The 15,439-nt window shown below is 51.4% G+C and overlaps 1 protein-coding gene across 1 annotated transcript in view; it reads left to right on the top strand.

The window, feature by feature from the left end:
* Nucleotides 1-320: 320 nt before the first annotated feature.
* IGSF3 (immunoglobulin superfamily member 3) overlaps nt 321-15,439 on the top strand; it is a gene marked incomplete at its 5' end in the record, with an annotated part of 100,130 nt that continues 85,011 nt past the window's right edge. The window contains one exon of the mRNA XM_082337645.1: nt 321-363. Within this exon, the coding sequence (XP_082193771.1) occupies nt 321-363 (43 nt within the window). The remainder of the gene's footprint in view (nt 364-15,439) is intronic.

Here is a 15,439-nt window from a genome sequence, read left to right as displayed (position 1 = left end):
GCCCCTTCCCCGTGTTTTTTTCGTGCCGCGCCGCGGACGAGGCGGTTTCGCCCTTGCCTCCAGCCTCTCCGCCAGGAGCCGTCGGCGCGGAGCGGCGGCGGGGAGCGGAGCGGAGCGGCGGGGAGGGGAGGGAGGGGAGGCGCGGCGGCCGCCCCGCTGCGGGGGCGATGCCCCCGCCTGCCTTGGCGCCTCCCCGTGCCGGCCCCGCCGCCTTCCCTTTGTGCCGCCGGGCCCGGCGCGACGCCTGCCCCGGGAGCCGGCGCCCCGCGGCGCCCCGCGGCGGGAGGTAAGGGCGGCCGCCGCCCCGCGCCCCGGCAGCCATGCGGACCCTGCGGCCGCCGCTGGCCTCCCTCCTCCTCCTCGGTGAGTGCCGGCGGGGCGGGGCGGGACGGGACGGGACGGGGGTTCCCCGGGCGGGGCGGGGCGGGAACCCCCGGCGGGCGCCCTCCCTCGCAGGGCTCCGGGAGGGGGTCACCCCTGCCGAAAATACCCGGCGCCTTCCCCCAGGAGTTGTCACTGCCCGCGCTGGTCCTGCGGTCGGAGGGAGAAAAATATATATGTACATGTATATATATATAAAATAAATCAGGGTTTCACCTCCACCTGCAACACGCCGGTGAGCATCCCGGCCGAGCCCCGCGGGGTCCGGGGCCGGAGCGGGCTGCCGGGGCGTGGGAGCGGAGGGCACCGGCACCGGCGCCTCCTCCGCGCCGGGCTCAACTTGGGAGGGCGAGCGGCCGGCCCGGGGCTGAGCCGTGCTGGGCTCGGGGACGGCTCGGAGGGGAGCCGTGAGGGTCGGGAGTTAGGGGTCGGTGTTGAGCTTGCATAACGAAGGCAGAGAAGATGCCCGGGGTAAGGCGGGCTGCAGAAAGAGAGTCCTCTTCTTGGCTCTCAAAGAGCACGTTGAAACGTAGAGGGAAGGCAGTCCCTGCTCTCGTAAAATGCAATTTGATTGCTTTGTGCTGTCTCCCCAAACTCCTCCTGTAGTCCTTTCTTCCTTTTCTGCCTGCGTTTTGTACCCTGTGAACCGTTAAGCGTGTGGTTCTGTCCCATCCCACAAGTGCCTGCCCAGGGGTGACCGTACACAGCTCTGTAAAGTCCTGTGGGACCCCACTGCTGGGTGGGAGATGCTGTGGCAATGCAAGATCCCTTCCTACAAATTTGGGAAAAGCAGAATACAAGATGATTAAAATGCCTCTTACGTTTTTTGCGGCAGCCCGTGTGCCTGGCTCAGTACTGATGAGTTGATAGGAATGTTTGTGGAAAATACAGTACGGCACCCTCACGCTGTTTGCTGCCTGTGTATGTATAGAGCAACCTCGGAGTTGTTTTGATTTGCCTTTTCACTGGTGAGATTTTCTGCTGGCATTAATGCTTATTCAGGGAAGAAGCAGCAAGGCTGGCAATTTTACTGTCTTGAGAATTGTCACATACCTGCTCTGCCAATTTGGAAAGAACATCTTTACTTCAACTGCAGTCGTGCGTCCACGTCTCTAATTTGCGTGTGTGTGTGGTTTTTCATGCTCTCTGTCTGTCTTTAGGAAAGGGGAAGAGAGATGACTCTTTGAAATGGTTTTGGAGAGGGTTCAAACTTCCCTTAAACAGTAGCTTTCTTCCTTGTGTTCCCTGAAAAAAAACATCGTAAAGCTAAGTTTATCCAGGGTGACTTTGCTCCACGAGTGCAGGCAGTCTGTCGCAGCCTGCAAGATGGGTGTAGACGAACGGCAGTTGCTTGCTGCCTTGGCTTCACACGCTCAATCTCTCCCGTTGAAGAACAATAACACCGTTCTGGATTAAGTCTTCCTAATATGGAGCGAGCGAGCGAGCGGTCGGTTGCCTGCTCGCTGCTCCGAAGCGCGCCCGGCTGATGCGGCGGCATAGCAGCAGAGGGCATCGTCTTGCCGAAGGCTTACGGCGGCGGTACAGAAGTGGGACCCGCCAGGCCTGCGCTGTACACCCCGCTGTCGGCGCTAGCCCAGCGCCTGGCCGGCTGCCGCGGCCGTCCCGGCTCTCTGCTTGCAGGAGCTGGCTTTCTGGGTTTGACCTAAAACCGGCTCCAACGTGCCTTCGCCCTCCCCGGGGGATGAGCTGCAAGGTGTCTTCCGTCGTATGGAGAATCGGTTGCTTTTCAGTGGTCCCCAAATCCCGTGGATGTACCTAGTTTGTAAAAACATAGTGCTGGCCTCCCTGCATTAAACGTGAGGCCGTTTCTAACGGTAGGAAGTGTACCACGTGTGTGCTTGGAGTTAGTCTTCCTGTGGTGTTTTTCACCTGGATTTCTTTAGACAGTTGATCTGCATTTGCCCAGCTGCTGGTTTTAACAAAACTGGGGATGTGTGACGGTGCTGCAAAGCCTTGAGTTGCACAAAAGCGCTTTAGGTTGCTGTTTGTAAAACTGAGCCATCATTTGACTTCGTGGGGAAGAGGCTGGAGTAAAAAGCCTTATTTCGTAACATAAATCTCTGCCTGGCTGGAAAAAGACTGTTGCTTTCCAAACAAGTAATGTTAATGCTAGAATATATGGATAAGGTACTATGGGTTGAGTATGCAGGAAAAGAAATGCAACTCAATTTTTCCTTATCCTTTTGCTAACTCATTAGAATTGCTGAAGGAGGAATCGTGGTTACGGAAAGAGCCGGTGGATGATTTAATGTGATATATCAAGCATTAACTAGCTACTAGAATCCAAGTAACTGCAAAACCAGGGTTTGAAAACCCACATCTGGCACGTGGGTGTAACATTTGTAGATCTCTGCTGTTTTTTCCCCTCTTGCTGCAGTGTTTGTTACAGGGTTCTTTAAACAAGTGGCACTTCATCACAGGAAGTACAAAATGGGAAAATAGAGCAAGTGCTGTAAATAATCCTCATGCAGCGATGAGACCATTAATACTTGTGCCAGCCAGTGCTAATCCTGTGTGTAGTTGCAAGATTTACCTTCTTTTTTGCAGGGATGCAAAGTCTGATACTCCTCATATTTATAGTGTAATATATAGGAAACACAATAGGCTTCTGGGGAATGCTGAATTCATTCATGTCGGTGACTGGTTTATGAATAGTTCTGCTTTTGAGTCTCCTGCAGTCTCCAGAATACCACCTGTGAATGCAATTTACAGCTCTTTGTGTTCAAACATTGCATATGTATATATGTACATAGACTCATTACCCTCTTCCTCTCTCTATTCATGCATAGTAATTGGTGATTTATTTGCGATTCCTAGAGAGGAGTAGAGCCTGCGTAAGGTCTTGAAACTGCAGCTCACTTGTAAATGGCATGTTGGAGTGAAATAACGATGCAGAGGCGACTCTCGGAGGAAGAAGGGATGATCTTGAAGGCCCATCTCCCGCAGGGGAAGGGGTGCTGGCCGGGGAGCAGCGGCGGTGTGCAGTTGACTGCCGCTCAAGTGCTCTGCTGTCGCACCCTCCTGCTCTTCTGCTGCCTGCCCAGGCGCAGGGGCTGGAGGGGAACAGACGGAGAAAACGGGAGAGTGGGTGTTTGCACACACAGGGTTTGGGGTTGGTTTTGTTTACCAAAGCTAGCGGCCCAGGAGTGTTGCTGGCGCCTCATCTGCTCCTCGATGCATTGTTAGCAACGGTGGCCAAGATCGTGCTTTCTCCATCTGCGTCTGCCCAAGCGCTCCACCGCGAGCTTTGTTTTGCGAGCCGATTGTGCCGCCGTCGCCCCTGTGTTTGCTGCCTGTAGATCACCGTGGTGCGTGGTGCCGGACCCGCACCAGTCCTGCGTGTGCTGGGGTGGGCTGTGGCTCTGCTGGTTTTGGGGAACCTGTCGGACGGGGGCTCTGCAGATGGCCCCGGCTCTTGCCTCATTTCTGCATGCGGTTCAGCCGGCTCTCTGGGTTGCCCGAGTGTGGTGGGAAGCTGCCGCGGCCGTCGGTGCCGGGCTGGCAGGCTCCGCTCTTGCGCATCCCCAAATGTAATTCTTCACGGAGGAGACTCCCTCCCTGCAGTCTTGGCCAGACTGCCTGACATCCTGAGGCTCCTGCGAATCCTGTTTATTTACACAGGAGGCTTTGGTTTATGCCAATTGTCCTCTTTTAGTTGACCTTCTGTCAAGTTAGCTGTCTTTATTAAAGCAGTTTTTATTGTAAATCGAATGTGTACTTGAAGACTTTCACCAGACGCATTATATAAAGTGAAAGGCAGAATAAACAGCCCTGCAGACCCACAGGGAGGGGGGCAGGAGAGAGAGGGTCATGGGGAGCTTGGGAAGGAGAGCATTGCTTCTGTGTTGGGAGGCTTATTGAATTTTTTGGACCAGGAAACTGCTTTTTTTTTTTTTTTTTTTTTTTTTAATTTAAAGTTCTTCCTTTTGGCTTCTTTCCTACCCCTACAAAATCAGCCATGGATTCAGCCATTGTCCTAAAGGTTATACAGTCTAGCATGAAGCCAGAGGTGTTTTACTTGCTTTAACTGAGATGAATCAGAGTGCTATAACCTGAAAGAGTGCAGACCCTGCCCAGAAACTTACAGCACCAGGAAAATCGCCTGAAAGGGAGGGGGAAGCTTTTCAAGCACAATTGGGTTTTCTTCCTGTTGCTAGGGTTCTTCTGCTCGTGATTTGACTTGTCTGCTGGTATCAAGGGCGTTTAGGCCCTCCAGCCAGCGTCTGGAAAACTGCAGTATTGTGATTTGCCTCTGGCTTTTAAGTTGCTAAATACTCCTTAATGATAACCTGCTAAATTGGTTTCGACTCCATTTTTATATTGGCATCTCTTTCCTAGTCAGATAAAATCCTCTTAAGGAATAGTTCTCTGGTTAAATGTTAGGAGACATTTAGCATCTGTTTCTTATCAGCTATGGAGAGGCTAAAACGGAGCCTTTCTCGACAAAGTGGGGTTTGACCAAATTGCAAGGCAAAGAAATTGGGTCTGCAGCTGCCTTCGGTGGATCTAGGATGTCTGCGTGCATATATGTCATTTCCAGCTCCAACCTGTTGCTCACCCTGTCTCCATCAGTGTACTAAGAACATGTTTCCAATGATATACGTTAGTAAGCTTTTTGTCGTTAGGAGGTTTAATTAGCAAATGGCAATGAGACAAGAGGAAATCTTGCCTTCCTAGCTGCTGCTAAAGTCACATTTCAAGAAGTAATTGAACGTGAGCACAAAACCAAACCATCTCAGCTAAGTGGTGGGAAGCTTTTCTCGAAAAGGGAGAGGCTTTGGCACTCAGGACTTGTACTATTGCTGCACAGTACTTGCACAAACGCTAAAAAGCAGTGCTGCTACTGAAAGGAGTTGTCCCAGGCTGGTCCCTGGCCGGCGTGGGGAGGGGAGCCTGTAGGCCAGGGTGCTCATGTGAGGAACTGGTTCAAGGGACTTGCTTGGATTGAAAAGTAATTTGGCAAAACCAGTAAATATATAGCGGGACTGGGGAGTTTGTCTGACTTCAAAGCGGGTCTGTTTTTCACGTGGTCTGTCAGATGTTTATGGGGGCCCAGGGCAAGGGGGGTGCTGGGGAGGCAGGTGGCTGGAGAGCACACTGGGTTCATTTAGCTGAGTTAGCCCAGTTTGCTGTTCATGCACCAGGGCCTTGGTACCATGGGTCTGGGGCGTGCGACCAGTTGCTCAGCCCTGCCGAACGGGTGAGGTGAGTCCAGTGTTTGACCACAGCCGCTCTCTTAGCTCTCAGGAGCTTGTCACCGGCTCCTGACAGAGGCTGCCGGCCCCGCCGTGCCTACTGTTTGATCTGCAGCTTATGGCTGAAGCCACTGCCTGTACCCTCCTACGGCTCCTTCTTTCTCTGCTGCTGGTTCCTTGGCGTTTCCAGGTCCATTTCCCGCTCTTGTTGGGCGGTAGTCCACAGGGAAGGAAGAGGTGGCCCATGGTTAAGTGGAGGAGTGGGGAAAAGATGAGCCAAGGGAAAGTGCTAGGAGGAAAAGGAAGGTGAAGAACCCGACTGATAAGAAAGATAGATAAGAACAGGCTCTGGAGGATGGATCTTACCAAATGCTGGGCCTTCCACCACACCCATAACTTTTACAGCATCAAAGGCTCCTGAGTACAAAAGAAACGGAGATAGTGAGGATCCATCCTTACTTGTCCTCTTGTTCCTGAACCTGCCACCGCTCTTGGCTGACTTCTCCTTTCCTACCAAGCTGTTGATTCCATTTGGGACTCGAAAAACCATCTTGCGCTTCTCCTGTCTCTTCTGATCTTGGCAGCCATAAGACTTTGCCAGTCAGGAAGGGCTGAGGCTGCTGCTGAAGTGCAGGAATAAGGAGATTCCTGTGCAGTTTCTGGCAACAAAGTTGGCCCCGTTGGGACAGTAGAATCCATCTGAATCCAGAGCGTATGCCACAAAGCAACTGCATGGCCGTTAGCGCTGTCGAGCGTTACTCTAATGCCGGTTGTTTGGTTTGGTGTTCTGGGTTTTGTTTTTCTGGCCCTTGCAAAACAGCTCATCAGATGGATGACGTGGCTGGAGGTGGTTTTGATGTAGAGCTGTTGTGGCGCTGCTAGGATTTGTTTTGTTTTAACTAGTGGCATGAGTCTGGAATGGGTGTTGTTTGCCCGGTGTTCCTTACTCTGCACACAAGAACAGATAGCTTCGCTTCCCGGCAGATGCATTCCCCTCTGGAGTCGTTGTGATTACAGGGGAATAGCAGGGAATGGGTGATGCATCTGGGGTTTTGAGGATTTTTTTTTTTTGTTTGCTTTCTTGGTGGTTGTTGTTTGCCCGACCCCCCCCACTGCATCCCTGATCTCTCTGCCTGAGGCACACTGTCACTTTTATAGCTTTTGGGCTTTGTGTAGAAGTTGATAAGCTTGTCAAAGGGAGCTGGGAGCACGGGGTGAGGTAGGTGCCGCCTTCTGTGGACTCTGTAGTGCTAAATGTCTGTCCTGCGTTTGAGAGGAGCTCGGCACTGACCCAGGCTGCAGTGTGAAATGGACGGTTTCTGAGGCATTCAGAGAAAGGGAGGCTTGAAGATGAGATACTGAGCCCCAAAAAAGCAAAAAGGTTTCTGTTTGCCTCTCAGGGAAAGAAGAGCTCCGATCTCTCATTAGAGCGTGGGTATCAAGATTTGTCTGCTTAGATAAATTGAGATTCTCACTTGTTGGATGAATCTTTCTGTCTCCATTCAGCACCATCACCAGGGACACAGGGATCTGCCCAGGTTCCTCCAGATCTCTCTGGAAGTGGAGCTGGACCTTGAGTAAGAGCCACAGGAGAAGGCAGGTGCTTGTTGCCAGAAGTCACCTAGAAGCTCTTTACTCCAGAAAACTGTGCTGCTGGAATCTGGCACTTATTAACTCAAGTTACCCAGTACCTAGGATCTAGCCAAAGGGCTGTGGCTGGCTGCCAGGCTGAAATTACCAACCTGGGTGTCAGGCCTTGTTGGTTCCTTCTTGCTAGCTTGAAATAGGAGCTCCCAACGAGCATGTGTGCCAGCCTTTCTTCTAGTCATGTTTCTTCTTACAGCTTTGTAAAGTGTTTGAGGTAATTATAGTACTTACTAATATTTATTCCCTTCTTAGCAATTATCTGAATTCATTTATCTCCGGTGTGCTTTCAAAGTACTCTGCCCCCTCTCACCATATCATTTCATCTCCTTGGCTCAGAGCTTTCTGCTCCCTCCCTTCTCATACAATCCTTGGTCCTTGCCTTCCTCCACCTCCTGAATATGCTGTCAAGCTTTGCTTTGCTCTCCTGGAGGTTTCCATACCCCGTCTTCCTACTCTGCTGTCTAATCCCGTTACAGAGGAGGGATGTTTGCTCCCTCTCGCAGGGGATGATTGCTTAACCACCCTGCCAGGTGCTAAGACGCTTAGCGATGAAGGGCATGGATACCAAGAGAAACTGGGCTGGCATCGTGCCATCTCCCAGCTTTCTGCTGACTGCTTGTGGCCTGCAGACAATATCTGAAGAGCTCCTGCTGAAGGGTTTGACCTTTATGCCTGCAGTGTTATCCGGTGCCTACAGCAGGAGCCACAGCATGCAAATTCCAGTGCTTTCTTCTGACTTGTGATAAAATTGTAGGCAAGTCTCTCTGTCTCTGCTCTTGGCTCCTTGAAGTAGAAAGAGTGGCTTAAAAGGTGTCATGGGATTTTTTTTATTTTTTTTTTTTTTGAGGAAAAGTGCAGCGTTAGGGCTGAGGTTTTGCTTGCTGTCGTTAAGCAAGTAGGCTGCTTTTTTCTTATACATGTTGGGAGCGTAGCATGGAAGAGATTGTTCTGCCCTGATTGATTTCACTCTTGGTGTTAGGAAAAGAAGAAAATTGATTTTTACTTTGAGCTCTATGGTGTTACTTACCTGCAGAAGCTGTCTCGCTTATCCTACGTGAATGGGACCAGCCTCTCCTTGCCACCGTGTAATGCTCTGCTTGTGGGGCATAGCCCGTGTGACTGTAACTGGGAGCTGCTGTGATTCGTTCCAGCCATCAGTGTTACAGCAGCACAGTTAATCTATGGGTCACTGGCATGTAAGGAGCTGTTAACATCTAATCAGTCCCATGCCATGAGCTAGTCGGTAGTTAAATCTAATCCAGAGTGTGTAGCTGCCAAATGCTTTAAGTCGCCAAGCGCTTGCTCCTCTCTGCTGCAAATAAGGCAGACTTGAACAAGAGCAGCTTCAGGTGCCCTGCCTGTGAGCAGGGATCAGAGTTCAGCCTCGGATGCCTGTACTGCAGAAGGGCAGAGGTTGTCCAGAGTCTGAAGGGCTGCATGGTGGGTGTAAATCTACCTGCTTGTAAATCTACCTGATACGTAGATATCAAAACACCTTCCTTCTTCTCATCTTAGATTGCTCTTTCTCCCACCTCCTTCCCCTTGCCTGGATGTAAGGAGAGGTGTGTTCAGAGGTGGCCTCTCATGTACTGCTGTTGTCATTAGAGTATAGAGGGATCCTGTCTGCCTTCTTGCATGTGTTTAAGTCTTGCCTGAGATGCCCAGTTTTGATTTCTTCTTTCCTCGTTTGTGCTGCTCTTACACCCCATCCACTCCTCTTGAATTTTCCACTTGTGCCTGCAGGGTCCCTCTGCAGCTGCAGGTTAACCCCTTTCCCCTCCATAGCGAGAGCTCTCCCATGATGGGCTTGGAAGTACACCTCCTTCCACTGCTGAAGGTGGGAGAGGTGAGGCTAAAAAACTTGCTTCCACTGCAGCTTCCTCTGCCTTTGTGGGGCAAGCCATGGGAAATAATCTCATTTATCTTTTAAATGGAATAACCACAAAAGTAAAGGATGAAGGCTGCCAGTTGCTATGCACACGGGTCTGCTGTTGGTTTGCTTTGGCTTGGGCGTTCCCAGGGAGCTTGGCAGGGGACCCTCGCTACCCTGCAACCACCATGCGAGGGAAGGGCAGCGCTTACTGCAGCAGTTGTTTGGATTTGTGCCTGGCCCTGGTGCTTGGACTGACTTTTTTTCAGCCTTTGCAGGGGAGAAGGTGGCAGCGAATGTGTGGTGGGAAGGAGGTTGGTTTCCTCCTGGTGGAGGGGGGGAAGCCATCTGAGACTGCCCTGAGCTGCGTGGGGTGGCGTAGGGCGGGCAAGGGGTCAGTCTTCAAGAGGTCTGTCACCTCTTCTCGGAGGCCTGCCCATGCTGGGCTGGTGCCACCCTACTTCTGGCTCTCATCTGGATCACAGCACTGTGTAGTTCAGTCTGTCCCCATCTTTTGGCTGGCTTGTTTTGGGGGAGGATCTAAGGATGAGAGGGGTGAGCATGAGGGAAGATTTACTGTGTGTCAAATACCTAATAGCTGCTCTAGCAGATCCACTGGGATATGTTACTAAAAGCATCTTAATGATCTCGATGTAATGGGTTTGAGCCTTGGAAACCCACTTGCTGGGAAGGGCAGCCCAGGGCTTTGTGCTCAGCTGCTGGAGGAGGAGGGCTGGGTTCCCGGCAGGGGTCGGGGCAGGCAGCAGGAGCCGGCTCTTTGGGGTGCTGGCAGGTACGCATCCCTCCCTGAGAAGGAGCCGGAGGGGAGCCACATGCAGGGCTTTGGCATGGCAGAGGAATGACTTGGGAGGCTTGGCCAAGCACCAACTACCGCTGTTACCTCGGAAATGTAGATTACCAGCGATTGCAGCTGTGTGGAGGCCAACTAAGTCCCTAAAGAGATGTAATCTAAGGAAAGGGTAATTTTCTTTAGAGGCATCTGGGTGTTGGTGGAAGAGAAGGAGACGCACAGAGGAGCGTGGCTGTAGCTGAGGCCAACAGCGTCTAAGCCTGGGCGCTGGCAGCACGTGTGGGAGGGAGAGGTGCTGGGGGATGCGGCTCCCACCCCAGCTGCAGGAGCAATACCTGCCTCTGCGCCTCCCGTTTCTTCTAACCACTGCTGTTCCTGAGGTGGCAACATCTAGCCTCCTCCTCCGGGCACTGGCGGTGGCTTGAAAAAGAGGTGGGCTGTTTCTCGCCTGCAAACATGATGGGAGCAGGGGTCGCATGAGAAAGGAGGGTTCATCAGTCCTGGAAGATGCCAGTGGAGCCATGAAGACCCCCGAGATAGGTGGGGGTGATGAGGAAGGGGTAGAAATGAGGGTGGGAGACAGCAAGAATCCAGTTTTCCAGTGGATGGACGGATGTGAGAGAGATGCATGTACGTGATCCCAAAAATGCTGTGGTAGAGGTTCTCTGCAGTTTCTGGGGTGATCAGCATCAGTTTCTAAATCATCCTCCGTATGTGGATGCGAGTCTTGAGTGTGGGTGGGGTGAAGCGAGGCTTCTGGGGAAGTATGCTAGTGGGAGGCCAAAAATAAATTATCAAAAGAAAGAATTGAGAAATTAACAAAGCTAAACAGATGTATGCAGCTCTAAGAAAAGGGTGTCGTATTTGAAAGCATATTTTTGAAAATCCATTTGCTTAGTCATCTTACAGATAATTTCGCTATTTTTACCTTCTTTGCTCTGATGACACTTCGCTGTCTATATAATGGGTTTAGCATCCGCATTCTTTTCTAGTGTACTGGGAAAATGTATCTGCTAATTTTGAGTTGGCTTTGTAGAATTGCTGTACCTCTTGGCTGTGAAATAAGTCAAATACTGTTCTTAAAACTATTTTAAAGGAGCATAGCTGGCATTATTTCCCTTCTAACCCTTTTTTTTAACCCATCTCCCATGTCCGCAATCAAATTTGAATAGAGAATATATTCCCCTGCCGTTTCAAGTGTAATAAGGACTGTGCTCTCAACTCCCCCAAACAGAAAAGTAGCGATGTTTGGGTTAGCACAGTAATCTACTGGGGAATGAATGCAAGATCAAGGGCATTTGCAGATTTTTATTTCTTTGGGTTTGCAGGGGCTGTGGCGTTGCTAGCAGGTTGCTCACAAATGGTGGCTTAGATTACCTCTCTTGCAGGCAGCAAGATTTGCATCTTGCCATTCCTATTCGATCTGCAAGTGATGATGAGAGCTGTATACTCGAATTCAGATTTTCTGAGTAGCAGTCTGCAGTGATTAGGGCAGTGCTTAGACCCCAGAGGGTTTTTCCGTGTTTTCATCCTGTTTCAGTAACTGTGTCTCTTGTTATCTTGTTCCTGAATATTTTCTCTTGTAAGAGGAGACTGTTTGTTGCAACTGTTAAACCTCAAATGTCTTGAATCTCCCTTAGGGAAGAGGAGGAAGAGTTCCTGAGGTTTCTGCGTAAGTAGAGTATAGAAACACCTACGTGTTTTTTCCCAAGTATACAGCCAGGAGGTATTATTGGTGCTCTCCTAACCAGCTGATGGACTCTGGCTGGTTCAGCCTGTGATTCCTCCCTCTTGCTCACTCGCTATGTTGAAGGGGTTTAGTAAGGGAGCGGGAGTTTCTTTTTTCTTTGCCATACAATAGTACTGGACGCCTCTGGTTGCTTTTGTCAGAGCAGTGTAGCTAGGAGGTGTCAAAAGAAATTACGGATGTTTGTTCGGTCTCCTGGCTGGATGTAACCATGCGGGTTTTAGTGAAATGTGCATTGAATAAACATTGGGTAGTTCTCCTAGGACGAGCACTGCCTGGAAGCCGGTGTTGGGAGCCATGCTTGTCTTCATGGCAGGATTTAAAAAAAAAAGTTTGTATGAGAAGAGTTTTGCACCCTGTGTTTGGTTCCCATCGGTTCAGTGATGTGTAATGTTCCTCCTCATGTTCCCTTTAAAGCCAGCTGGCCAAACTTAGGAGAGGATTATCTGAGTAAAATTCTCTAAAGCCTATATTGCTGTCAGAATTCCTTCTTTCCCCTTTTTTCACGGTGCCAGTGGCTAGCCTGGGCCAAGGAGTGACCCATCGCCATACTAATGTGCGGGGGTCAACCCCTGGCCTTGCCAGAGCCCCTCGGTCCCACCTCGGGAGGCGGGCTGGGACCCATTCATGCCGCTTCGCTGGGCAGCAGTGGGCGAGTGGGCCCGGGGCCCAGCAGAGAGCCAGTGAGGCCGGAGCTGCCTTGGGGCCACCAGTGCCCCCCGTCTGCAGCTCTGTCCCGGGTGGAGACATCTTGGTGCCTTCCCCTTCATGGCCGGGCCTGAGACAGAAATCTGAGTCAATGCGTGCCCCAGTCCCCTCGCGCCCGCTGCCCCCTCGGGTCGTCCTCCCTCCTCATGGGGAGACCCAGGGGATGCTGTGCTGGCAGGGAGCCCTGGCAGGGAGCCCTGGCAGGAGCGAGTGCCACGTTCCCCAGGGCCTGGCGGGGAGCAGGCGGCTGCGGTGGGCCTGAAGGCACCTCCCCAGCCTGGGATGGCTGGCGCTTTGGGCGCCAGGAGTGGCTTTTGCATGCTTTGGGACATTTACTGGGAGCAGCCATGTGCCAGTGGTGCTCCGGCCTTGCCTTGCGAGCTTGTGCATGGCATTTAATTTTGCCTCCATGTCTGGAAGTGGTATTTCATAGCTGCCGCGGGCAGGTACTGACAAAGCTGTGCTAGTGGGTGCTTACATGCAACTGGTGCAACTTGCAGTCCGCTGCAGTAAACTGAGGAGGGGGGATGGCATCAGCGGCTCCTTTGGGCTTGCTCTTGCCAGCTTCCTGGCCCGGCTCCCTCTTGCTCCTGCCCTGCTCCCTGTCTCTGTGCTGGTCTCCTCCAGCTCTGCCAGTCCCCAACAGGTCTGGAGCCTGTGTGGCGTTTTGATGCGGTTGCTGTATCTGTTCAACTTGCATCAGTCAGTTGCTGTTAAGGCTTATAATCAGTGTAAAATCTCTGGGGCGGAGGTATTTACAGAAAAAACCCCCACCCTTCTAGACTTGCATCAAACAAGAGTTTTATTCTCATTAATTGAATTCCTCTAGAGTCTGATAACTTGGGCATGTTGAAATCGGATAAATAAAAAGCCTCCCTCCCTGGTAGCTATGTAAGCCTTTCCTTAACTCCCTGATCAGAGGGGACTAGGCTCTGCTAAGTAAGTAGCTGAAGATCAAAACTTCTGCATACGTCTGCTCATCAGGGAGCGTAGGCAGAGGATGCTCAGTGCGGTGTATCGGCAGAGGAGGGGTTTACCTCACATCCCCCCCTTTTCTCAGTTGATTGGGAAAGATTGTCTGTTCAGTGACAAATGCTGTTTAGTCACCCCCAGGCACGTAGTCTGTGTCTAGAAACCGGGACTGTGCTTTCTTCTAGACCTACAGATAAACCTGCACCCCTACGAAGGGGCAAGTCTGCTCTTGCTGAAGTCGGGGTGTATTGCCTTTGGAGCATCTCTCGGGCCGCGCTGCCCTGTCTCGTCATGTGGGTGCCGAGACGCGTTGCTCTGGGAGGCAGGAGGGCGTTTGGACTTGTGCCCGAGGTGTGGTGTTGCTGAGCTGATGCTATAATCCTGAAAAAATCCAACTTGCAGCTTTTTCCAGACTCCGTACATCAAGTGAGACTTGCGGTCATTAAGGTCATGTCCCTTTCTCCATTGCATCTCTTGTGTGTAGTTCTTGTGTTGGTGCCAAGGGCTGGGGCCCCTCTCGTTCAGCAAGTGCTGTTGGTTAGTCCAGGATCCTTCCTCCCTGTGCCTAGATCATCCATGCCATAACGAGGTACCTGTGTTGCCAGCCAGGCTTTTGCTTGTCTTGGTTTTCAGCCAACACCACTCTCCCTCTTCGGGGTCTTTCTGCTTTCCCCCTCCCTGACCACCCCTGGTGCCACCTTTCTTCTTGCACCCTGGACTTGGATTTCCCCCCACCCCTCTTCTTTTGTCAGTATTTGTCCCCCATAGCTGCTTACACCACCAACGCAGTGGCATCTGCCTCCACCCCTGGGACACTTTTTCCGCCCTCTCTGCCGTCTCCCGGCCCCACCATCTGCTGCCTCTGCTCCTGCTGTCATGCAGTGGCGTGCCGCCAGCATCAGTCCCCCGACCGCACCGGCCTCCCCATCTCAGAGAGTGCTTGGCTCCTTCCCTCTGCCTTGTTCCTCATCAACGCTTTTACTTCTCTTGCTTCACTGAATGCCACTAATGATACTTTCCCCCCTCAGCCTGGATAGCCCCTTCTCCACCTTCAGATTTGCTCCTCAAACCTTAGAGACTTTACAAAGAGGACTGGCATACAAATAAGGGCCTGCCTTTACCTGGGGGTTTGCCCTGTGCTTCCCTCCTTCTCCGTGCTTTTCACTGAGGTAGATTTTCTAACCCTTTTGCTTCCCTTAATGTCCCAGCTCATTTTCCCTTGTCTCTGTCATTTGCTTTGCTACTCGTAGCCTCTCTCTCAGTGCAAAGCTGCTTTATCCCCTCCTCCTTCAGCAGCTGCTCTGTCCTCTGCAAGCCCCATGGGATGCTCTGTCTGGAGCTCTTGCCTCCCAGCTCTCTGCTGGTTTAGTCTGTCTCTGTGATTTACTTTGCAAGGGTTTTCTTAATAGCTCTACGTCTCAGTCGTGCTCCAGGATTACCTTCCTTGACTTAGCGATTGCCTTTGCGATAACTGGTTTTGGTCTCTTTCTGGAATGGTTTCCTCCGAGTCCTGGTGTCTTTGCCATCTCCTGCCTCTCTAACAGAGCTTTTCTTGCATCCTCATGACTGTACCCTGCCCAGCTTCAGGGTCTCGGTTTTTGTTATAAGGTCCTCTTTCTGTTATCCTGTCCACACTTCCTATAGTCCCTGCCTCTTGGTAATTTTATCCACTAATAAAAATTGGACTGGCCTCTCTCTGCTGATGTTATGAATTCATATTTCTGTTCAAATTAAAATCTTGACCTCTCTCTCGGGTGCATAATTACGTGCATGTTCCCCTGAGTATTTCTGCTTAAGAAGTGTAAGCTGCAGCACTTCCTATCCATCTCTGCCTCTGAAATTTGTTCAGGTTTTTTTGTTGTCTGCTCATTCTCCTGAACTCTCCAATTAGTTCCTTCTCCTCCGCCCTGCCAAGTGCAAGATGCATGTCTTCCCTTTAAAAGCCCTTCTTAACCTTGTTCTACCATGTCTTTTCTAGCTCTTCTTCCGTCTGTGTGGTTTTCAATTCCTAGCCTCTGCCTCTTGTTGGTTTTCCTCAGGCTGGGTTCTCAGAGAAAGATGGCTTATCTGATCGTGCTGCCTGTCTG

This window comes from Platalea leucorodia, assembly GCF_965183815.1.
Source record: "Platalea leucorodia genome assembly, chromosome: 2".
NCBI classification, from domain to species: Eukaryota; Metazoa; Chordata; class Aves; order Pelecaniformes; family Threskiornithidae; genus Platalea; species Platalea leucorodia.
Note: the sequence above shows the minus strand (reverse complement) of the source record. Positions and strands in the feature narration are given on the sequence as shown.